The 26,336-nt window shown below is 32.3% G+C and overlaps 1 protein-coding gene and 1 long non-coding RNA gene across 2 annotated transcripts in view; one reads left to right on the top strand and one right to left on the bottom strand.

The window, feature by feature from the left end:
* Nucleotides 1–26,336, top strand: part of LOC107447831 (chitin synthase chs-2) — a 55,874-nt gene that overhangs the window by 3,465 nt on the left and 26,073 nt on the right. Inside the window, exons 2-10 of the mRNA XM_087168243.1 lie at nucleotides 10,587–10,717; nucleotides 11,656–11,915; nucleotides 14,019–14,185; nucleotides 15,611–16,608; nucleotides 18,581–18,656; nucleotides 20,213–20,349; nucleotides 22,734–22,813; nucleotides 23,950–24,058; nucleotides 26,096–26,249. Of these exons, the coding sequence (XP_087024369.1) occupies nucleotides 10,626–10,717; nucleotides 11,656–11,915; nucleotides 14,019–14,185; nucleotides 15,611–16,608; nucleotides 18,581–18,656; nucleotides 20,213–20,349; nucleotides 22,734–22,813; nucleotides 23,950–24,058; nucleotides 26,096–26,249 (2,073 nt within the window). The 5' untranslated portion in view covers nucleotides 10,587–10,625. The remainder of the gene's footprint in view (nucleotides 1–10,586; nucleotides 10,718–11,655; nucleotides 11,916–14,018; nucleotides 14,186–15,610; nucleotides 16,609–18,580; nucleotides 18,657–20,212; nucleotides 20,350–22,733; nucleotides 22,814–23,949; nucleotides 24,059–26,095; nucleotides 26,250–26,336) is intronic.
* Nucleotides 4,561–9,858, bottom strand: LOC147807298 (uncharacterized). Its single transcript, XR_015435603.1, has 2 exons — nucleotides 9,343–9,858; nucleotides 4,561–4,832 (listed from the first exon to the last, which is right to left on the bottom strand). It is a non-coding gene; the product is annotated as an uncharacterized LOC147807298 (long non-coding RNA).

The following is a 26,336-nucleotide window of genomic DNA, read 5'->3' as shown; positions in this document are numbered from 1 at the left end:
CATGTTTTCGGATCATCCTTAGGAATGCTCTGTCGCCAATAGCTCATTGTGCAGCCCCAGTTTGACGTAAATAAAGTACTACTGCTACTACGTTTTAATATCATTTAGTGTATATTTGTCTGTAATTTGATAGTTATATGAACTTAGTCATATTATGCAAGTGATTCAAAGCCAGTTTTTTATTTTTATAAAGTATCTATTGGACACTAGGTGGCTGTTAAATTTATTTTTGGAAATTCATCTCGATTTGCAGATTTCATCGGGCAAGTAACCTCTATCTCTTAAGATTTAGCCTCCATTATACTGGACAACATTTCGGGGAATTTAATTATTATTTTTAGGTTTTCTTTCTATGTAAAATTATAATTGAATTTACTGTCGTAGGTTGGGGTTTTTAATTGCAATGAAAAATCACAGCAAAATTAAGCAATTTGATTTAAGTAAACTTATAGGAATGGTGTATAACATATTCAGATCTTATTATTTGACAATAGTGCACTTTGACTCATGATCAAAATGTGGAGAAATACACTATAAAATGTACTACAATATACAAAAATGACTAAAAATTAAAATTTACCATTTTTAGGAGTAATTAAAAACAAAAAAAAGTTAATTAAAATTAGTTATTGACTTCTTTTAAAAAAATATTATATTGCGCATGCGAATACACTTTCTTTTAAGCAACGTATTTCTAGGGAAAAAAATCAAATAATTTTCTGTCTTTATTTAAAGCACAGACCTCAGAATCTGGCATTATTATTTGTAATATTTACTAAAAAATGTGGTAAGCGTTTATTTGTTTTACCAGATGTTAGTCTATTACATAAATTCTCCTTCCTTTTATTTAAATTGTGACAGCTGTTAAATTTCACGAAAGTAATGTTTTTGAATTTCCAGTAAACGAAATGCATGAATTTTTACAGTAAAATATGAATTATTTTGTAAATAATACGCTTAAATACATAAAGGCATCTAAAAACAAGGTATTTTCTGTCTGTCTATTACAATTGCATCTTTATAAACACAATTTTTTAAAAATATTAAATCTATTATATATAATTCTCTTACGTGGCTCCCAAATTTTAGCTGTATTACTTTTCCGCCGGTGGCAACGTTTGCTTTGTTTTGTTTACTTTTTGAAAACACCAAAGCATTCTGCCTTTTAATGATGTGTTTCTGATCTAATATTTATAATTCTCTTACGTGGCTCCCAAATTTTGGCTGAAGTACTTTGTACAACTAAATAAGATTATTTTCACAACAATTAAATATTTACTTTATTTTCTTCACATTTCAGTCGGCAAAGAATTCTGTTAGGTTAAAAACATTTCGCTAAAAAAATAACGAATTCTAAAAGAAATGAAAATAAACAACTTAAAAAATAAAAATGCTGTTGCCAGCCATAGAATTTTTTGAAAGTTAACTTAGCAACATAAATCAAAATGACATAGAAGCGCAACTAGATCAAAATTATGATACCTGAGCGCTTGACGTAACAAATCCTTCAATTCTATAAGTGTTGTATCGCCAAATGCCCAAATTAATAATTGTAATTTTAAAGAAATTCTATAAAAAATTTTAAATAAACAACCTACTTCTACAACTGATTCTTGAAGAACTTGGCTCATTGATTAAAAATATTGTTTTAATTTTACAGTACTGACTTTACTTCTACTTTCATTATTGCTATGACCTTCTTTCATTACATTTTACAACTTCATGCTAAATTTGAGGCTTACAACACATGTATTTAGCCTTCTGGTGGGAAAGACTTTGAAACAAAACTTACAACAGTTACTTTTTTCAACAACTGAAATTTAGAATAGTGTGATTAAGAAAAATATGTGAACTGTTTGCAATTTCAAATTAGTATTGAAATGTACAGGTTTAGAATTTTCTACAGTGAAAAGTTTTCGGAACTTCAGTATTCAAAAAAGTATACAAAAGCTAGACGTTAAGAACGTATCCAAAGAGCGAGCGAAGCGAGCATTGGATTGCGAAGCAATCCGAAATGAACTGCGAAAGCAGTTCCGGGGGTTGGTGAGCATTAGCGAGCAGGGGGCGAAGCCTCCTAGTTATTAGAAATACATATGATGGTTTCATGAGTCACTAAAAAACAACAACACACAAACTGATTTTTTTTAGCGATAAGTATAAACTTTTTATTGACTTCGAGTTTTTTTTTTTCGAAAAGGAAAATTTATTGGATATTTTTTTTAAGAATAATTTGTTTGGTATCGTACCGTAAACTTTTTTTTCAATATATATAAAAAGTAAAGAAAAATACAAAATAAACACCACAACTGCGTTAAAAAATTTTTTTCTCTCATATGTATTTAGACTAAATCTCTTTTTAAATTACATTAAATAGTATTAAGAATGTAATGTGTTAAAATTCAGGTTTATTGAAAGAGTAGTTTTAGAATAAGTAGTTCATCTTGAAAATTTGCAAAATAATAATTAAAAAAAAAAACGCCATAAGCAATGTAAACAAACGAAGTAAAGGAATATATGCAATGTAAACATGTAGCCCAAGAAGTGTTGTAAAAAAGCATAAAAGTACTTAGATTGCAAGTAAAATAAAAATTGTTTAACTGATCGTTAGAAATTCACTTCAAATGAAAATATTTTAAGGCGTGATCGTTTTACTTCATTTCATAAAATCCAACAATTGCTATGGTATTGCTATCTGTAATTCTAGCAAACACACTCAATGTATTTTTCAACACTATCACAAATCATAACTAAATCAAAAACTTCATTAGCTACAAAAAAATGCAAAGGAAAATAAAAGTTGACCAGTTTCAAGCGTATAAAAATAGGCGCCCATTCTCATGACTTTACAGACGTGAATGAGAAGAAACAAAAGTGATTTGCTGTATAAGAACGCAAAGTTGCCAACGAATAATCAAAAACAAAGATGAGAAACATAACTAAGAAAACCGCAATAGCCGAGAGTGAAACAAAAATAAAAATGCGGTAGGTAGGTACTTTATTTACGTCGCACTAGAGCTGCACAATAGGCTATAGGCGACGATCTGGGAAACATCCCTGAGGATGATCCGAAAATATGACATCGCAATTTTGATCCTCTGCAGAGGGGATGTTTCCCCTGTTTTGGTAGCCCGACGACATACGTGTGAAGTCAGGCAGTTTACAGTAGAACAGTTTAACGAGGACCGATACAGCGTACCCTCGGTCCCTACGCAGGTTGATCTAAGTAGTTACCCACCCGCTTACTGACCTCAGCCAGTGATGCTTGACATCGGTGTTCTAGTGAGAACCGTATCTTTACGATCAGTACAGTGCGGGACAAAAAAATAAAGATGCAAAAACAGAACAAGAAAACCACTGTGACCGAGAGGGGCGAATCAGAGTGAAATGTATTTCCATTCGCTATGGATATATGGTGAGGAACTAATGCCATTAAAGAAGAAATCAGATTCCAGAGCATTAAGATGAGCTGATATGACTAGGAAGGAAAAAATTTTGGCATTGTCGAAATTGAATTTATAGCCAAATTACAACAATTTGCAGCAATCGATGATTTATCGTATTCTTGGTACCGGCCATATCCATTGTGTTTCCGATCTATCCGATCATTTTCAAAATTGTCAGGATATTTATCCTTTTTCTTACGGCTGGTACAATATGTGGACCACAATGGCATAATCATGCTAAGCACCGTATTTTGCTTACGGCTGATACAATATGTGGACCACAATGGCATAATCATGCTAAGCACCGTATTTTGCTTACGGCTGATACAATATGTGGACCACAATGGCATAATCATGCTAAGCACCGTATTTTGCTTACGGCTGATACAATATGTGGACCACAATGGCATAATCATGCTAAGCGCCGTACTTTGCTTTCGGTTGATACAATATGTTGACCAGAATGGCATAATCATGCTAAGCGCCGTAGGCAAAAGGTTAAGAGACTTAAATTTAATTTTTTAACATGCCTAAAAATAAATTTAGCACCGAAACTGGACAGGTTAATTTTATAACAATTTCATGACAATCAGGAGAAGAAAAAAAAACTTGTTAAATAGGAAGTTCATTGTAAAGATTAGAAAAATGGGAGCGCATGGGTCTTGGGAGTTCCGAAAGAGCTGAATCAGCGATAGAAGGGTTAAACCTACGTTTAGCTGCAAACGAGCTGAGGAAGTTAAGTGCGGAGTTTAACGAATAAGAGTCAGATCAAAGTGCGCGAAAAACGAAAGCATGAAATGAAGAAATTTCTTGACAATTAAGGTTATTAGAGTTAAGACGAAGGGGCAAAAAAACGGCAAAATGTTTACGATAAACAGAGGGGGGAAATGATGTCATTTTTTTATTTTGAAACCTTAATTACATCAGCACTGAATTCGGCTGCAGTTGTACTAAATTCGGGCCCCATTTTAACTCCTAAAGAGTGCATCTCTGACTCCTTAAGAATATATATATATATATATATATATATATATATATATATATATATATATATATATATATATATGTAGGATAAAGGGGGTGAAGCGAGGGTTTCTCAAAAATAAAGAAGCTGTGCTAAACTTAATAAAAATATATATTAACAATAATAGGCAAGTAAGCTACAATTTCCACTGGCATCCTCCTCGAGCCAGTCATTCTAACAATAATGGTGTACTTGTAAAAGAACAAAAGAATGTAGACGTATGTCTATTAATGTCCTTGGTTTCAATCACGTGATAGGATGAATGCTTCGTAGATTGGATCTGTATTCCACACGGCCGTCCTGCTCTTCACCGACCGCGGTGACCACCTTCTCACCAATAGACATGTTTGTTCCAAAGACATTTTCTGAAAATACACAAGAAAAAAAAGAACAGTACAAAAGCAAATATTTCAAAACAATTGGCTATAAGAAACAAAAAAAAATTTTTAGTTTTTTTTTTTTTTTTTTTTTTTTTTTTTTTTTTTTCAGTCCATATGGTTCCTCAATTTCCCCAGATCTTCATATGGTCTGCAGCAGTAGAAGTCATATTAGGACCATCGTGAGTTCCAAGTTTTCTGACATTGTATCTATCGTTGTTGTTCACCTTAGTAACTTCATAAGGTTCGTAGAATTTTGGTCTCAACTTGAGTCCTGTACCGAACTGCGTTCGTTGAATGGCAACGACATCCCCTTTCTCATACTTGTGAGCTTTCTTCCGCTTTTTGTCATATGTTCGCTTGTTTTCCTCTTGAATCTTATAAATGTTGACTTTAGCGTTGTCACGAATCTCTTGTCTGTTACACATTATGGTGTTTTCATGTTCTTCCTTCAATATTTCCAAAAGCTTGTCATCTTGTTTTTGTTTCATTTTAATGCCAGTGAGCAGTTCAAATGGCGAGTATTTGGTACTTCTAGATGTAGTAGAGTTTAATGTTCTTTGTACTAATGGTACGTATTTATACCATTTCTCTGGATCGTTTATGGATAGTTTTGCTAAAATGGGAATAAGTGTCTCGTGAATTCTTTCAATCATTCCGTTTCCTCGTGGGATTCCAGTTGTGATGGTAAGATGAGTAATGTCTTCATTTGCACAATAGTCGCTAAATTCTTTAGAAGTAAACGCGGCACCTTTATCGCTAATCAGTCTATTAGGATTTCCAAAATTTGTTTGTTGTAGGTTTAATTTCTGAATGGCATCGAATGATGATGTAGATTTTACAGGATAGAGCCATACGTATTTTGTGAATGCATCTACCACAGAAAAAATATGGTTGTAGTTTTTATTGGTGGATGGCATTGGACCAATAAAGTCAATGTGATATGTGTCTAATGGAGTTTCACCTTTTGGAATTGGATTTAATAAACCCTCTGCTTTTCCCTTTTTCCTGTTTACTAAAATACACTTAACACAACTGTTAATTACATTTTCTACGCACTGTCTGATGTTTGGGAAAAAATATTTATCTTTAACAAGATTTTCTGTTTTGTTTACCCCATAATGACCTAATTCATGAGCATTTTTTACAATTTCTATTTGCATGGTCTTAGGGACCACTAATAAATCTCTATCGTTAACAATTTTGTAAAGAATATCATTTTTCACAAAGTAATTATCCTTTTTACCACAGTTAATTAATTCCTTAATTGTTGATATAAATTCGTCCTCTTTTTGGGCTGTTGAAATTTTAGGTGTTATTTCAGGGGTTTCAATAATCATTATTGGATAACGGCTTAAGGCATCAACGTGACGCATGTGTGTCCCTGAGCGATGAATTATTTCGTATTCAAATTCTTCTAGAAATAATGCCCCACGAGCTATTTTAGGGGTAATTTCTTTTTTCTCCATAGTTTTTTGGAATGCCGAACAATCGGTAACAATTTTGAATTTTTGTCCTAATAAATAAATGCGAAATTTCTGTAAAGCTGTTATGATAGCTAGGACCTCTAACTCGTAACTGGAATATTTTTCTTCCTGTACTGAGGTTTTCCGACTCATGTAATGAACTGGGTGGAATTTTCCATCATCGCCCTCTTGCAATAGGATTGCTCCGTAACCAAGTTTAGATGCATCTGTATGCAATTCTGTTCTAGCACCCTGTCTAAACAAATTGAGAACTGGGTTTGTTGATAATTTTTCTTTCAATTTTTGAAAAGCGATTTTTTGTTCTGGTCCAAAAATAAAATTAGTGTCTTTACGCAATAAGTCGCTTAATGGTTTTGCAATATATGCATATCCTTGAATAAATTTACGGAAATAACTTGTAAGGCCTAAGAAACTCTGAATTTGCTTGATATTCTTAGGTTCAGGGAAATTTGTAACTGCTTTCGTTTTTTCCATTGAAGGTGTAATAGTACCGTTTTCGATTATGTGTCCCAAAAAATTAACTTTAGTTTTTAGAAATTGACATTTTTCGAAATTTATCTCCAAGCCATATTCTGAGGCTATCTTAAAGATTTTTGTTAAACGCTCTAGACCTTCAATTTCATCCTTCGCTATTACGTCTATATCGTCCATGTATATTACCATAATGCCTTCATTAATTAGATCTCTGAATATGTGATTAATAAATCGTTGAAATTCGGCAGGGCTATTAGCTAAACCGAAGGGCACTTTGGTAAATTCATACTGACCATTGGTGGTGACAAATGATGTGTATTTTTGACTATCTTCATTTATTTGTAAGTGAAAAAATGCGTTTTTAAGATCCAGTAGAGAATGAATTTTTGCCTCGCTTATACTATCTAAAATATCATCTAAGACAGGAAGGGGGAATCTGTCCTTAATTGTCTTTTTGTTTAACTTACGATAATCCACGCAAAGACGCATAGTACCATTTTTCTTCTTACACAAAACAATAGGGGAAGCAAAATCTGAATTACTAGGTTTAATAATACCTTTTGATAACCATTCCTTTATTTGGGAATCAACTATTTGTTTTTCAACATATGGTAATCGACGAGGTTTACAGTAAATTGGTGTATCGTCTGTTAAAATTATATTCATTTCTAAATTACTTGTTTTCACTTTGTGAGGCTTATAGTTTTGGATAAGATTAAATACACCCTGTTTAACATGCTCATTTTTGATATGATTTAAGTGCATAGTATTTATATCATTTATATTCAATTGAAAACAATTAAAAATATCATCATGAAATTCAAATAAAAAGTTGTTATCATCATGCAAAGTATCACATAATAAGGAATTATCAAAAGACAAGGAATCATTTAAACACAGATCGTTTTTCTTGTTTAAAAGTAAACATTGAGATTGAGAATTTTCCTTTTGCAATAAATCTCCTGCATAAGCATTTTGATCATTTATTTTTTTATTCGAAGTGTTCGAAGTTGTTTTGAATTTAACATCTGGCGAATCTGAAATTTGACACTCGAAAAGAAGAGCTTTTACTTGAGGAATTATGACGCAATTCATACTAAGTTTATCGGTTACTGCGAACGGGATGCATAATTCACGTTTAATGATGTTTTGACTTGGGAGTGAAATTGTAAGAGAATAAGTTTTCGCTTTAATTATCTCTCCAAAACAACTTTTTAATTCAATTGAACTTTCTGGGATACGATCTTTCAAATTTACATATTTGCTATTTATAACACAAATGCGTGAACCCGAATCTACTAAACAGTTAATTTTTCGTTCATTAACGTTTAATTCAATAAATTCCAAATTATTTACACATTGTTCATTGATTGAGTTTTTACTTTCGATTTGATTAATCTGATTTGCATTAATTTGTGAAGGATTAGTTTGGTTTTGAGTTTCTTTAAACTTCATATTGCAATTTTTTGCGAAATGTGAATTCGCACCGCAAATGTAGCAGTTTCTAGTGTCTGGCAATTTATCTGTTCGTTTAAAAGTGTTTGCCCTATATTTTCCTTGATGAGTGTTTTTAGGAGAATGAAAAGTGCTCCTATATCGATGTTGATTTTCTGTGTGGTTGAATGTTGACTGCTGTTCATTTTGCGATTTTCTTTTTGCCGTAAAGTAAATATCGCATTCTTGTGCTAATTCGAGAGGCTTGAACCAACCATTAGCCTGTCTTACGCCAATATGGGCGGATGTGTCTCTGTCTAGTGTTTCATATATTTTATCCGAAATGATTAAATCACATAATGTTTTAAAGTCATTTACTTCTCTCAGACGTAAATAATACTCAAAAGTTGAACGAATTCGTGTTGCAAATTGAATGTGTGATTCATCAAAATTTTTTCTTTGGTGGCGAAAATTAAATAGACACTGTTGAGGGGTTATTTGGTTTTCTCTTAGAATTAATGATTTAAGTTTTTCGTAATTTTTTAATTCCTCTTCTTCAATATATAACAAGATGCTGTTTGCTTTTTCACCTAGCATATTAATTAAGATTTCAGCTTTAAGCCTCTCATTTATGTTTTTCGTATTAAAAGCTCTTTCCAACGATGAAAAAAATTGAATAAAGTTTTCAGGTTTCGATGGAACTGGAAGAGATAGAGTTTTAATGCTATGAATTAGATTCTCAATGTTTGTTTGAGGTGTATCATTTATTGTTTTGGGAGGGTCAATTTCAAATGCTTTGTTTTTCGTCTCTAATAAAAGCATTTCTTTCTCGAGTCTTTCTAATTTTAGTTTTTCTAACTCAATCTGAATTTCGCTTTGTTTTAGTTCCCTGTCTGCTATTTTTACTCTTTCTTCTACGGCGTTAGTTATCAAATTTTTGACAAATTCAGAATCATTCTTAAATATTTCGGAACATTCAATTTTTTCTTTTAATTTAACGATATTATCGCTGCTGTCTGCGATGCCTCCTATTTCCTCTAATACTTTTACTAGGTCTTCTTTCTTTGAATTTTTATACATTTTTAAAATTGAAAATTTCCTACCTTGTTTGAAGAGACTCTCAGTGTCCAATGGTAATCCAATGTTTCGTTGATTCAAACCAGATTCGTATCCCTTTTCGTATCCAAGGATTTCACACTGCACTTCCACGGAAAAGATGACTGCACTTCTGCTTCACAAAATAATCCAATAATTTCAGGATGATTCGAAAGTTTCATGAAAGTTTCTGGATCAATTCTGTCCTTCGCGACAGATCCGGTTATTGCTCAAATCGCGATCCACATATCCGTGGACGAGCCCCCATTTGTAGGATAAAGGGGGTGAAGCGAGGGTTTCTCAAAAATAAAGAAGCTGTGCTAAACTTAATAAAAATATATATTAACAATAATAGGCAAGTAAGCTACAATTTCCACTGGCATCCTCCTCGAGCCAGTCATTCTAACAATAATGGTGTACTTGTAAAAGAACAAAAGAATGTAGACGTATGTCTATTAATGTCCTTGGTTTCAATCACGTGATAGGATGAATGCTTCGTAGATTGGATCTGTATTCCACATATATAGCCGAGAAGGTATTATTGAATTTAGAAACAAAAAGTTATTTTTGTTGTCTCCACGTAGCCGGATATTACGTTTTGCTCCAAAAAAAAAGTTTAAAAACGAGGCATCCTAGTGTATACTCAAATGCAAAAGCTGATTGTCATAATATAAAACATAGCTATTTTACTTTATATTACCAAAGCGATTGCTGTTTTACATGTTTTTGCTTGATTACTTGCTCTACCTCTGATTTTCTACTGAATATCAGAACTGTAAAAGATATAAAAATTCATCAGATTTCTCATGCGCTTTAAACCAATGCAATTCAATGAAGGTTCTTGTTTATAGAACTGAAACTATAGTATGTCCATTTATGCACTTTCATTTGTGCTTTATATTCGTTGTTTTTTGCTTTAGTCTACAAATCACAAAGTATACCTGATCCTTGGTTGGATTTAATTGTAGTTATTATTCATAACTATCTATAATAATTAGGAGAGCAATCTTCTCTGCAATATTAGGACGGATTGCTATAAAGAACTTTTTTGGTTTTATTACAATTGCTATATTAAATTGAAGCAAAATAACAACCAACAACAACAAAAATAAACTATAGAAATGCTTTAAACTAAAATACTGACAATGTTGTTTATAGATAGATTTTTTATTTTATTAAACTGTGAGCAGACTATCCGAGATTTATCTTATATTTATTCTAAATGTTGAGATTTTATTTATTTCTTTTTCAGTTTGTGTGAGAATTACGAAGTTATTTTCAGTGGCGGAAAATGTCGGCACTTAGGCCGGAGGATGCTCTTAGAATTCAAGTCGAACCAACTACATCACGAAGTCAAATGGAATCTCCTTTTGAAAGAGAAGAGTGAGTTTGACATTTGAATTTTCAATCAATCGAAGACAATCACTCAATAAATCTAATCAATTAATCGATTCAATCAATCTAATTATTAAATTCAGATTTGACAAAAGAGGAAAAAGAATCTCCTTTGAAATTAGTTTTTAGACGTTTAAAAGTTTTAAAGACGTTTAAAAGTTTTATAAGAACGCAACACTAGAATCGCTTCTATTGTTCAACGACAGTTATAAGATAATATAAAATAAAACAATCAGCTGGCACTGAGTCATAGGTCACATATGTGGGTATATGTGATCTTCTTCCTCTTCTTGAAGTGCATGTATCCAATTATAGCAGTGGAAAAGTATATAAAAATGCGACTACACAAGAAAATTTTAGCTTACCTTAACACTAAAAATCGTCTCAACTTTATACTAAACTGTTTTACAGTGTAGGGAACGCGAATATCTTAATTTTTTGTTAAATGCTAAAAGTGAAAAAAAAATATTGCTGCAACTTTTTATTTTTCTGTTTGCATGGTAAAATGAAATACGAATGGCACCTTGTTCTGAAATCTGAAATCTTTTTGTCCCGCAGAGGACTGATCATTAAGACACGGTTCCCAGCAGATCACCGAAGTCAAGCATCAGTGGTTGCGGTCAGTGTGCGGGTGGGCGACCACTTGGATCAGTCTGCGCAGGGGCCAAGGGTGCGCGGTATTGGTCCTCGTTAAACTGTTCTACCGTGAAGTGCTCGACTTCACGTGCAGATCGTTGGGCTACCGAAGCGGGGGTGCCATCCCCTCTGCAGAGGATCAAAATCGTGATGGCATGTCTTCGGATCATCCTCAGGGATGTTTCCCAGACCGTCCCCAATAGCCCATTGTGCAGCTCTAGTGTGACGTAAATGAACTACAATAACAACAACAACTGAAATCTATTTAAACGACAATTTGTTTGTTTCAGAGAGCGTTTGGTGGAAGATAATAAAGAAAAGTGGGACGTCTATGACGAAAATGCTGTGGATTTTGACGACAGTTCCGAGGACAATTCCATATTTCCGAAGCTTGTCAAGGCTCTTAAGATCCTCGTGTACCTCTCCACGTTTTGTGTTGTCTTGTTCAGTGCTGTCATCTCAAAAGGATCTCTACTACTCATGACATCGGCCATCAGAAGGAAAAGACTCTTTCCTATTTGCAAAAATCTTTCAAATGATATCTTTCCAGGTAAAAAATAAAGTTTGAACTTCAGACGCAGAATTTTTATAAAACATATTTTTCCCACTTTTTTCTTTATTTTGCGTTAATTTAACTCAAAATAAGTGAAAAATGTTATATTTTACATTTAAATAAATAATGGTTAAGAAATGCAACATGAAATACAGGTGGCTTTTACTGCGTTAAAAGTGAAAATTTTCCGGACAAGGCTCACTTCCAAACAATAATTCTTCAAATTTGTACTTATTAGAGATCTAAGAGAAACAGTTATTCAATTTACAAAATCAATTATTGATAGTTTTTGAATTCGAATGAAAAAAAAAATTTGAAACTACTTTTTTTTTTTGTATTTTATACTTTAGTACAGGTATATTTCCGATAATCTAACAGATTTTAAGTGACTATTAGACTGTTTTTTATAATTAAAATATATCGAAATATATTTTATTTTTTAATTAGAAGTGACAGAAAAAAAACATAATAGGGACACCGGTTTTCCATCTGTGTGAAAGGGTTATGAGAAACCAAATCTAAATCTCTATTCAAATTTAAATATTACATGCAGGGTAATTCAGTATTTCGGTTACAAACTGTAATTCACAATATTAGGATTGAGAATTGCATAGCAACCCATGACCAAAAATATAATAGTACCACAATGAACAGATTATTCGCATTTGAAACGGTACTTTATTAAAATAATTGTAATTAATTTAACGCTTTTCAGTTATTTCTGTCCAAAATTTTATACAAATAATTCAAGATTAGCTGTTTTCTTGTTATAAAATTATTAGGCTTTTAGCTTGCACAGTACGCCAATTTGGTTGCCAGCTAAGTTAACAACGATGAAGCCGCTGTTTTTGGGCCAATTTGAACACTCCAGTTCGGAAGTAAGATAGTAATTAAGATCGAACCTTCACAGCCGAAAGAAAAGCTAAAACTTATAAGACACTCATACTTCCTGTACTGTTGTATGGAAGCAAAACTTGGACCCTAAATTCAGATATACAGCGGAAACTGGACACCTTCGAAAGAAAGACCCTCAGAGTCATTTTTGGCGCAATTCAAGAAAGGGGATTCTGGCAAACCAGGTATAACTTCGAGCTCTACCGACTCTATAAGCAGCCCCAAATTACACAAATCATCCGCAGTAATAGGCTGAGATGGCTGCGTCATCTATGGAGAAACCCTGAAAATAGGGCCATAAAAATCGTCATCTTTAGGAGTCACGCCCCAGAGGTAGATTCCCTACTAGATGGCTCAATGACATTGAAAATGACCTAAAAACCCTAAAGATTAGAAATTGGAAGGGAGTTGCCATGGATAGGAGACGCTGGTATTTGTCAGCTGTTAAGGTGGCCGAGGCCTGCAAGGGGCTGTTGCGCTGACAAAGAAGAAGAGAAGTCCAGAAAAAACACGGGCACAAGAAACAGAGGGCGAAACTGTCATTTTGACGGGAGCGAGAAGGAAGGAGTCAGAGCATAACTCTGATTCAACAAAGTATTTCCAGCCAACTTCTCAAACATTATTTAACTGAAACTTCCAAATTCATTCCAAGAGTATTCGATTATTTAATGAGGGTTTGATTTTCGCGGTGCCTACTTTTGTTTTATAAAGGGGTTCAATTGTACTTCGGAACCTCGTAGGTTGTGCTATCTTACACTTCAAAAAATTTCCCGATTGAAAGTTATTGTATATTACATTTTATACATCTTAAAATGGCGGCGTTGGTCTTGCTTTCTCTATATGACACTAAGTTTTTATCCATTTTAACTGCACTTTTATAAATCAAATGTAGAACCATTTAGATTTAATACATTTACTAAAACCTTAAAATAATTGTACACATTTATTCATAATTTTCATTCATATTCCAAATGTGTTCTATTCTAACTCTCGATCAAAGCATTTTTTATTCTATGGTCTAAAAATATAATTCTAAGCATTCATATTTTTGAGAAATGCTAAAACTTTATGCTATTGTAATTTTTTGAAATGATTCTAATAATTTATTTTTCAATAAGTTTCTGATAACTGAATGCAGTTTTCAAATCTCGCACTACTTATTTTATAGTGACGTTTTAGTAATTTTTTTCTCTCCATGTGACATAGATAGTGATGACAAGTACGTAGTCAAGATGTCAGAGCATGAAAGATACAGTTGGATATGGTGCTTGATTTTTTCACTTTTCGTGCCAGAAATCTTAACGTTTATCCGAAGCTGCAGAATTTGCATATTCAAAAACTACCACAAGCCTCGTATATCATCGTTCTTAATGGTAAATATCGTTTTTTATTAGTTTATAATGAGAATAATTAATTAAAAAATTAAACAATTAGAAATAAATTATATCATTTTTCTCTGTTTATGTATTTATATCATGTATTTAGATAATCGGTTTTTGCGCGTTATATTATTAAGCTTTAATACCGTCGTTGAACAGCCGACCGGCTTTTCAGTTTAAGACTACTAACGTTCAACTCCATAGCCTTGTAATTTCGAACCCAATTCAGAAGACAAGGGAACTCCTGGATCAAGTATTGGGAGAAATTTACCTTCGTGGTGGACTTTTATGGAACTAACCCGCATTTGAGTTACATGGAGAGGGAAACCACGGAAACCTTCCATGGTTACCCTGACGGCAAAGGGAATCGAACACATGATCCGTCTACCACTGAGGATATTTTATGTCAGCACAGTGGCTGGTGCGAGCCGAGAGCGGAATTCGAATCAACCAGACATCGACGGGATTCGAACCCGGTTCACCTCGTTGGGGGGCGAGCTCTCTGTCCCCTGAGCCACCACCGCTCGAAAGGTGTCAGGTAAGTTTGATATTTGAACCTCAATGGCTCAGTAGTTAAGGCAATGAGCTGCCCCTGTGAAGGCTATCTCAAGTGGCAGCATGAAGCAATACAACCAGATTCAAATTGATGAGTACCAGTTTATATGGGAAGTAAGGGCTTCACGATGCGTAGAGCTGACATCGTCGCCATCATACCATTGATCACTCCCCATACAACTCCCACAACACGCTGTTGTGGAAATGCTTTACTTTACATTGTTATTTATGAATAACGCGTCACTAAAGCTACCGTTACACTTTCAGAATTTTTTTTTCAGAACTGAACCATAATATTGGCATCTTAAAGTATATAACAACGATTTTTGTGAGAACGTTAATAAGATGTCAAATTGAACCTTTTTTTTCAGATTGGAACCATAATATAGTATAAGGGAAGTTTCCAAAACATGAGAACCGAACACAAATTAAAATGTCAGCTAACTTGACTAGCTATCAACAAAACATCTAGGGGTCAAGCTGTGGCAAGAATTAAGTTTAAATTTAATACACAACAAAATTTTTAAAGTAATTTTTCATAGAGTTTCTAAGAGTGAAAGAAATTAACGTAAATTAATACGAAAGTTTTCTATAAATTCCTTAAAAATATTTTTTTTCCTAACGAAAATGGTCGATTTTGAACATCGATATTGTTAACTGAGTTAATGTAACTCAGTTAACAACAACAAAAAGATAAAGAAGAAAAAAGTAAAGGTTTCTCATTGAAATATTCATAAGCAACTAATGATTTACTTGTTTTTTTTTAATGTTAATATGAATCCCAAAAACATGTTTTAAGGGTGGTGATTTTGAAATATACTGGATATTAATTTCATGTTACAAGTGGTAATATTTTTTTTCTAGGTGCTCATGGTGGAGTCCTTTCATGTTATAGGACTAGTCTCATTTGTATTTGTAGTCCTACCAGAGATGCATGTCATGAAGGCTCTCTTGTTTTCAAACGTCGTGTGTTTCTTCCCGTCAATTTTAAACTTCTGGCAGTCTAGCAAAGCGGAATGTGAAATCAAATCACAAAAACGAAATGTTCTAAATTTAATCGCCATGGTATTCCAAGGAAGCATTTTCGTTTGGCTAGGCTTTACTGTACATGAAAAACTGAACCACACTGGCCCAAGAGCCATCGTGTTTGGCGATCCTGACGTTTGGGCTGTTATCAGTGTGATTTTAATTTCACTAACTTGGTGGGAAAATTACGTGGATGAAGAATCACCATCATTCTTAGCCAAAGTTAAAGACGACATCGAAAAAAGCAGACATTTCATTTACGTTTTTGTTTCTTTGTGGAAAATAGCACTAATTCTTGGCTGCTGCCTAGTTTATTTATTTATAACGCTTGAAAATATACCGAATTTTTTCATGCTAAAAGATATTTTTGTGAACCACAACATTACCATCACTTGGAAAGTGGATGATATTCCAATCCCTGATAATACAAACTTGAAACCACAAATGATACTCCAAACATTGTCGGACATGAAGTCCAGCCGCTTACTTCCCATTCTGGTCAGCAGCATCCACGTGATTTGCGCGTACGTGTGCTATTCTTGCTGCAAATTCGTGTGTAAAGTTTGTATGCAGCAGTTTAGTTTCTCCCTGCCACTGTGCTTAACAATTCCTTTAACTATAATGCATCTAAGTTTTATGTGCCATCGTAAATCTCAAGATCCTTGCATGTACTCAAGGATGTCACCTTATTTATATTGGGACTGTCCAAAAGATGGCTGGCAGCTCTTTGTGTTAGAAGAACTGGGTTATTTTTGGATTCTCTGGTTTTTGTCTCAAGTGATTGTAACATATCATATATGGTATCCGAAATGTGAAAGAATGGCATCCACGAACAAGTAAGAATGTTTAAAATCATATGATTACTTCCTCATCGCTTTATTATTCGTATTATTATTATGTTAATTACCATTATTATTCTTACAATTACTATTATCATTATATTTAATACCATTATTATTATAATTATTAATATTATCATTATTATTATGGAAACTCCTCCTTGTACCGAGCATTTGCTCTTTTCTCTTCTTCTGGAAGATCAAATAACAAGCTTAAAGAATAAAGTTTCTAAGTTATGGTAGGTAGGTATTCTGCGGCTTTAAGCAGAACTGCTCCAGACTAAAAGTCTGGGGCTGTCTGCTGCTAAGGTTGCAAGCGAGAGCACATTTCTAATGGGGGTGCAATGGAGGAATGAAGGTGTTGATTGGTTTACTCACACTGACCTATGCAAAGATCAAGACAAAACTATTCACCCCACACCCCTATTCGAAGTATTTTTCTTCGTAACCATGGTACCCGCCACGACGCAAGACTGATGTATGGATGAGTTCTCCTGAAAGTCGCACTATAGTGAGGTAATTTATTTATGTCACACTAGATCTACACAATGGGCTATTGGTGACGGTCTGGGAAACATCTCTGAGGATGATCCAAAGACATGCCATCGCAATTTTGATCCTCTGCAGAGGAGATAGCTACTCTGCTTTAGTAGCCCGATGACCTGCACGTAAAGTCGATCACTTTACGGTTGGACAGTTTAATGAGGACAGATACTATGCACCCTCAGTCCCTACGCAGGCTGATCAAAGTGGTTACCCACCCGTTTATTGACAGTAGCCAATGATGCTTAACTACAGTGTTCTACTGGAAACCGTACCTTTACGATCACACCACTGCTGGACGGTTCTGAGTTAAATTTTAGTAGTAAATATTATTGATAAAGTTAAAATTATCATTACCATTATTATTATTATTATAGGAACTCCTACTTATATCCAACATTTGTATACAGCGCTCTTTTTTTCTTCCGAAATATCAAATGACAAGCTTAGTGGAAAAGTGATATTTTAGTGGTAAATAATAACGATGAAGTTAATATTATTCTCATTAGTATTAGCATTATTATTATAATTATTATCGGCACTCCTCGCTATATCGAGCATTCATATGCATCGTTCTTTTCTTTTTATTTCTTCCGGACGATCAAATGAAAGCTCTGTGGATTTCTAAGCGATATTTTAGTGAAGTTGAAAAAAAAATAAACTTTCAGTTTCTCGATTTTATTTGAGAAAAAGAATGAAAAAAAAGTTCGGTATTTAGATCTTCCAATTGACGAAATCAATAAAATTCCACCAACGATCATTTGAACTGTTTGCATCATAGCGTTCGCATTCTTAGTGTCCTAATATGCTGCCAAAGAAGAACTTTCTAAAGTTGTCATTTGTCAAATCCTCTACTCGCAAAACACCCAAAGACCAACACAAAGACCTTCACGTATTGAGATTCCATTTTCAACTTGGCTAAATAAATCAATACTGTGTAATTGAAAAAGACTAAAATAAGATCTTTTTCCAAGAAATTTTAAAATTCGCGTTTTTTTTTTTTTTTTTTTTTTTTTTTTTTTTTGCACGTCCCACAAAAGCACAAGGAGATATGCTATACTTATTAAGTGTCCCCTTCATGCAGAAATGTGATTCAATTACATACATTACCTTAACCTATGTGGTAATATATATGCTGAACTTCCTTATTTATTGAGCAACTATAGTTTATATATGTGAAAATATTTTGTTTCATTTTATTTATTAAATATGTTCTACTGAAATTTGGTTTCAAATTTTATAGCTGTGTTTTTAAATAATTGTCAAAGCTCATAGTTTTATGTTTATTATACTAATAAATTTCATTGGATGCATAGAGCGCATTGTTAATTAGGTCAATTTTCCTGTTATCGCTAATATATGAGTTTGTTTAATTACTAAATAACTAGTTAAAACAAAAATGGATAAATTATCATTTTTTTTGCAGATTATTTGTAAATCCCATGTACAGTACAATTCTCGTCGACCAATCTTTGGTACTAAATAGGAGAAAATTTGAGAAGGTATTTAATTTTACACATTTTTATTGTGTTTTTTTATTTGCACACAACGAAATCGTTTTGCCATGAATCAGGCTAAATGCATACATTACCGGCAATGCAGAAAATGCGAATATTGTATACAATGACTGGCAGTTTTAGGAAAAGTATGAAATATGAGAATTATGATATACGACATCTAGGTCTGAAACGATAAACGCTTTTTAGGAAAAGTATGATAGTATGGTTCGGTGAATGTAAAGCACGAAGGAAAAACTTAACTTTATTTTTACGACGCTTTCTTTTTATACAAATTATTACTGACAGCAGAAAAATAACTTATCTCTATTGAATCGAATTTTTTTTTTATGAAACACATAATTTATTTTATCCTTTTGCTTACGGTCTTCCATGTTGTACCATCACATGCGGTCCACATGTTGTACCAGCAGTAAGCAGAAGGTTAAATTGCTTATTTGGTTCTTATTCTGGTAGCAGAATATACGGAGTCATTCTGCAGTTTTAGTCAATCTACAGTTGGCCTCGACCTCAATGGAATTGGATAGAGATTATTATTCTGAAAATTCAGCTTAATTTAACATACATACATTTTATTTTAATTTTATAACCGTTGTTGAGCAGTCAAACCAATTTTTGGGTTTACTACTACTAATGTTCAACTCCGTAGCCTTGTATTTTTGAACCCAATCCAGAAGACAAGGGAACTCCTGGATCGTGTATTGGAAGAAATTTGCCTTCATGGCGGACTTTTTTGATGGAGCGAACTCGCATTTGCATTACATAGTGAGGAAGACCACGAGAACTGTCTACCACTGAGGATATTTCACGTCAGTACTGTGATCGGTGCAAGCCGGATGCGGAATTCGTATCTACCAGCCATCGCCGGGATCGAACCCAGTTCACCTCATTGGAAGGCGAGCGCTCTATCCCCTGAGCCCTCGTGACTCTAGCATACATAAGGCAAAATTTGCAAACATGAGGTCCCTAAAAATTACACATGAAAACCTTATGTTGCCTGAATTTAAGGTTAAGAATTTAAAATTTGCACTTAATTTGAAAAATATTATGTAAATTTTTAATTGCTACTTTAAATTTATAATTTTAGGATTCCTGATTACCAAATATAAAATTAAAATTTTAATTTAACCTTTTTTTTTTCTTTTTAAAAATTGTAATTGGAAGCAGTTGGATGCTTCAAGTAATAATAAAAAGCTCATTATTTTGAAATTTTTTTTTGTAATATATCGGCTCTATAAATATACCAGTTATCAATACATCAGTTATCAATAGATCAATTATCAATACATCAATTATTAAAATAGTAATTATCAATATATCAATATCATTTAGTAATTTGTTTTTATTATTAAATGGTTGGAAGGGAAAATAAACTTATCGCCCTGAACCAACATAATGAAAAAGACAAAATTCTCCTTACCTTATGACACAAACTTTTGTTAGCTAAAATATTAATTTTTTTTTTGCTTATAAAAACCAGTATATAAAAATATATAATTCTATTTCTTTTAAGTTTTGTCTTTTTTCCCCACTTTCTTTAGAAAGAGGCGATGAAAATAATTGATAGAGAGGAAGAGATTAACGAAGTACCAGAAAATATCACAACAATATTTGCATGTGCCACCATGTGGCACGAAACGCCTGACGAAATGGAACAACTTTTGAAATCTATTATGCGGTAAGCCTGGCATTTTATAATAATTATTTTCAAGAAAAATGTCTTAATTATTATCTGTTTGATTTACATCAGCCAACAACATTTCAGTAAAAAACTTTACGTATTTATCTTTCTTATAGCAAACCTAAAGGTAAATTAATTAAACTAGATAAAATTTTAAAAGGCAAAATATGCAGGATATTCCATTACGGCCATCATTAATAATAGTTTTTAAAATCCCCGAGAAAGAGAAATTAAGTAAAAGAAATGAAGCGAAGTAAATGAAAGCTTATTCAAAGTCGTAAACTAATATTTAAGTTTAAAAAAAAAACTTTGACTCAACTGAAAAAAACAAATGAATATTTTGGTCATTAACAGTAAATGAAAGATTAGAATTAGAGAGATTCATTTGGAAAAGATGTTTAAAGCAAAAGGCGAATTATGTCCAGTCGCAGTAGACAAATAAACAGAGTTTCAATCATTTTAATTTCTCTTTTCCATTCCTAGTACTCAATAGTTGTTGGTAAGATATTGTAAATAGTTTGGTATCTATTCACCTTATGTTAATATTTAATATGTCTAAATTACATATTAAATAGGTCATTGTATAATACCCCGTTAAAAGAAATTCATATTAAGGTTCTGAAAAAGTAAAATTTAATTGAATTTTGTCAAGTATTTGCTAAATATTCCCGAATCTATACTTTTATAAATGAAAATATCTGACCATTTTTAAAAGAACATCTAATATATATAATTCTCCTACGTTGCTCCCAAATTTTGGCTGTATTTCTTTTCCGCTGGTGGCAACGTTTGCTTTGTTTTGATTACGTTACTCTTTCTCTTACACGGCGAATCGACCAATGATTGCCGCTGAAAATGTCACATGCCAAATCTAGATGAGGTGGCTCAACATATAACGCTTTTAAAAACGGAAACTGAAATACCCAGAGAGCATCAGCTGCGGCAATCTATTAAGCTAGGCAGAAGTGAGTAGTCTTTGTCGATAGATCTCTATTTTAGTATTTTGTCGAAAGCGCTTTTTTCACGAATTTATTTATTACGAATTTATTTGACGATTTTTGATTTATATCACGAATAATATATAACTATATAACTATAGCATATTTCTGACAGGTTTAACGAATTACATGTCATTTATTTGAATTCAAATTTATTTTAATGACTTAGCATTTACTAAAAAGATGTAATTTTTTTTTTAAAAAGAAGTTTTTATACGGATTTGAATGATTGCTTTGAATTCTTAGAATTTTGTGCATTTGAAATGCACCTAAGTTAGTAGCGAGCGAAGCAAACCATATAAGAGTGCATAGCAATTTTCGGGGGTTTGCGAGCGTCAGCGAGCAGGGGGCGCAGCCCACTAGTTTGATAAATGTATCTATCTCAGTTTTTAGGTTGTTACTCTTTTATAAGTATTCATTTCTTACTTTAAAAAAAGAAATACACATTGTAATGTAAATAACTTTACATTTCTGCCACACTTAAAAACTATTTCACACTCTATAACACTCTATAACAAGATCTCTTATACAGAGAGCTCGCTTGCATTTTAATTCAAATTTAAGTGCTAAAAGCAAATAGTTAAAAATTAGAAATACCTTTTGCAATTATTTTCATTCATGATAATTTTTAAAAGCAACATTACGTTTTAAAATTGCTATTGCCACGTTACCGTTATGTTAACATGTACTATAAATCTCTAGAAATTATGGAATAACTTAAAAAATGGAATGACTGAATTCCGTTGTAAATAATTAAGAACTTCATCAATTTAACGAATTGTTTCGAAATATTGTTCGATACAATTCGTCTCAAAAACTAAAGTTTTAAAGTTTTTCTTAAACTTTAGCTTTAACATCGACATTGTTTTATAGCACTATGGACCGTTAACAAACACGTAAAGTAATTATAATTATTTATTACGAGTTTAGTTAACTACTGGAATGAATTTACTACATTACATGAAAGTTCGTTACTATTTGAGAACTTTTGTTATATTAGTTTATTTTTTTATCAAATCAATTTTAATAATAAATAAACTTTTAAAACAATAAATAAACTTTTTTTTACGAACATGTGAAATGATCACGTATTTTAATTATTACATTGAATTTATGGCATTAAATTTTTCCAAATTATGGTGCGTGTTGGCAATAATTTGGAAAAATTGGTAATAATTTTATTACTTTTTTCTTCAAATGTATTTTAAAAAATAAAACGAAAGCATCGATATTGTTTTTATAGCCTTCTTAAACTATTGACAGTTACCAAACATGTGACATTATTACACGCACTGGAATCCGGATAAATATGTGGTAGTGAATTTAATACCGTAATTTCGTAAAAATGATATAAATGAAAGCGAAAACTTGTTATATTTTCAGAATGGATGCTCACCAATGTTCTCAGGCAATGATACAACATGGATTTCTTATTAGAAACCCTGATTACTATGAATTAGAAGGTACTATGAATTACATTTGAAATTAATTCATTTTAAGTTAATGTACTTTAAATTAATAATGACTTATATGAATTTCAATTTAAATTAATACATTTATGTATTCTTATTAATTTTTGCTCTTTTTTCTCAACGTTTCCCCCAGTGGTGGTAAAATAATTAAAGTAATAAACTAATTTAAATGATCAGCACTTCTATACAATGATGCTTGACTATAAAAGTTTGTTTGCATTGTTTATTATAATTTTATATCGAATTTCTTAAATCAAGAATCAAGTACTTAATTATAAGTTTTGCTATCACTCGAAAATTCTTCTGAAATAAACCGTGAGTATAATGTATCATTCCATGAGCTATGCATGGCATAAATTCAGTTGTTTTTTAAATCGAAATTTGTTATTATATGATGCATTAGTATAATAAATATAAAAATACTTACATCCCTTAAGACTTTCGCATTTTCATTCTCATAAATTTTGGTTCAATATTGAACAAAATATCGATTCCTTGAACCATAATATCGTGCAAATTTGCTGTAATCTTTAGTTGACATTAAATTGAACCAAGTTTCTATCCAACGTGAACTATATATCCCAAGATAATTAAATTTGTACTCTAATATGGCTCATTTTGGCACCATATACAGGCTATAGCAAATTTGCTCAATAGTATGGTTCAACGCACCTAAAACTTTTAACAGTGCATTGTTGTTTTTAATCAACATTTCTTTGGTGGATCCACCTAATTTCCTTTACTAGTTTAATTTAATTAATGTAGCTGCTCAGCCTTTCATTTCATCATCTCATGCTCAGCTCATGTTTATTTTTAATCAAACCAACATTATTTTAGACTATTTTCAGAAAATAAGTCTTTTTTCTCCCAATTTTGTTCAGGTGGCATAATTAGATTTTTTAAAATTATTTTACAATTTTTTTCTCTTTACATTTTGAATGTACAATTTTAAATGATAATTTTACTATCCATTTCTTTAAGTGATTGTTTTAAATCAGCTGCCAAAAAATAGTTTTTCTGAATCTATTATAAAAATAATTCTCAAAAATGTGTTTTTAATTTCTCCTTTTTTTTTTTTTTTTTTTACAATCATCGTTAAAAAAAGTTTTTTGACCTCATTCCTCTAGCGCATATTTTCTTCGATGATGCGTTTGTTGTGAGTGACGAAGATGATGAAAAACGCACTATTAATTCTTTTGTCAAAGATTTTATAGCCGCCGTGGACACTGCTGCCAGGTAAATATAACAATAACAAACACTTAATAAATAAGTTGCTTAGCAGGTAAAAGTGCATTTTTTCAAAGCTAATGTCGTCTAATGCTTCTTAAGTTGTCATTAAAACAAACGATATATTAAATCGCGTTATTGTATATATTGTTATGTTGTTAAGTAATTATGCTTAACAACATAACAAACGATATATTAAATCGCGTTATTGTATATATTGTTATGTTGTTAAGTAATTATGCTTAACAACATAACAAACGATATATTAAACCTCGTTATTGTATATATTGTTATGTTGTTAAGTAATTATGCTTAACAACATAACAAACGATATATTAAATCACGTTATTGTATATATTGTTATTTTAAGTAATTATGATTAACAACATAACAAACGATATATTAGATCAAGACATAAACAGATTATATATTAACTTGCAAAATAAACAGAGGATAAAGTCATGATATAAACACGACAGACAATCAAATGATAAAATAAGGCGACATATAAACGAACGATATACAAAATTTCAATATAATGAGAAGATATACTAATTACCAAAAGATATATTAACTTTTGGCTTCTCTGTGCAGTGGCGTAAGCATATTCAAGTCTAAAACCAAGAATAAACTTAACGTCTCTGATTAGCTTTGTACTTACTTTTCAGAATTAGTTTCAATTGGATACTTGCAAGTGACGTCCCGCGTGGGGTCAATCGAGTTTAACACACACGCGTTGTTCAACATCACAAAGTTTGACGTTGCTTGTAGGTACCCAATAGGGTACTTAAGAAGCGGATCACTGATTAACATTGATTAACATGATTGGGCATTTTAAGAAGAAGATCACTGATTAACAGACACCTGACCCATGACATGAGCTCCAGATGGTTGTTTATAAACAAGATGGCATATTAATATTCTGGATTTTGCTGGCTAAGGTCGAACTATGCTTCTTTACTAAAGTTGGAATGTTAATTAAATACAAAGCCGTATGACATATTAAATTTGTTTAACTATGATCATTTCTTGGATATGTCTTTTATTTTATCGAGATTTGTTCACGTATTTTATTATCACCATGGTTCTTTTTGCTTCGTGTATCTTGCAACTTGCTGCATAATTAGTTTGTTTATTTTCTACATGGTTTCGTACTTGCCTGCTTGTTAGGTAAGAAATAAGCCAAATCTTTATTTGTGAAAGAACATAGAATGTGTCACATAAGAGAAAAGTCATATTTGACTGACTATGCTTACTCGAAATGTAATGGAAAGAACAGTTTCTAACGCATACAAATGTCACGTTTCAACAGCAATTCAACACGTGCTGACGACACTTGTAGATATCTAATCAAATCTGATCCAAAAATCGAATCAGCATGATATTAAGCCCAAGCCTTAAAGATGATACGTTAACACGCCATGCTCCACCACGTGATTATACACCACCATAAGATTAGTTGAAAATATCCAATTTCATCATGGCGCTTCATAAACACTGTCCTACTAATTGATAAAGTTATGATTAAGGAAGTGATATAGTTACTACTTCCTTACTCTTTTTCTTGATCAAATACCATATCTGTAGCACAGCAGATTAAGCAAAAGTTTGTGATGATGCACTAGGAGTAAAAAAATTGGTAAAACCTAATGGGCAAATTACGCTAAGCAACATAATCGTATCATACTATTTTATTATAAGGAAAATATGAGCACTCAGAGCTAAAAGGAGAGAGGTTTAGTATTTGTTAATGGTGTACATTTTCCGAGCCATAGCGAACCAATTCCCTGAAATCAAGTGAACCAAGACTTTGAACTATGTTGTCTTAAATGACTAGATTACTGCCATGCGAATCAAGGCAATATCTCCAATCAGAAGACTGTCTTCTTTTATGCTTAGTTAGCAAATTTTAAAATTGATTATTTCAAAACTCTAATTTTTTAACTTGATCTACTTCAGCTCTGAGTACCTCTGGTGTATTCTTAATTTCCAATCTCTACTAAATAGTATTTCCTCAACTGCCGTTTAAAATAAAATTATTTTCAGCAAAGTGTATAAGAAATGTTCTAGACCAGATCCACCTTTTAAAGTGCCAACGCCATATGGTGGACAGTTAATTTGGAGATTGTTGGGTGATAGTTTTCTCGTTGTACATTTAAAAGACAAAGAACTGATTCGTCACAAAAAACGATGGAGTCAGGTTAGTATAGTTCTAGTGGTTTCATAACTTTTTTCTATGCAATCTCATTCAGTTTCTGTATTTCTCTACAATACATTATAAATGCAG

Source organism: Parasteatoda tepidariorum, chromosome 7, assembly GCF_982258835.1.
Source record: "Parasteatoda tepidariorum strain Cologne lab strain chromosome 7, Ptep-v5.0, whole genome shotgun sequence".
In the NCBI taxonomy this organism is placed as follows: Eukaryota; Metazoa; Arthropoda; class Arachnida; order Araneae; family Theridiidae; genus Parasteatoda; species Parasteatoda tepidariorum.
This window is presented reverse-complemented; position numbering and strand designations above follow the sequence as displayed.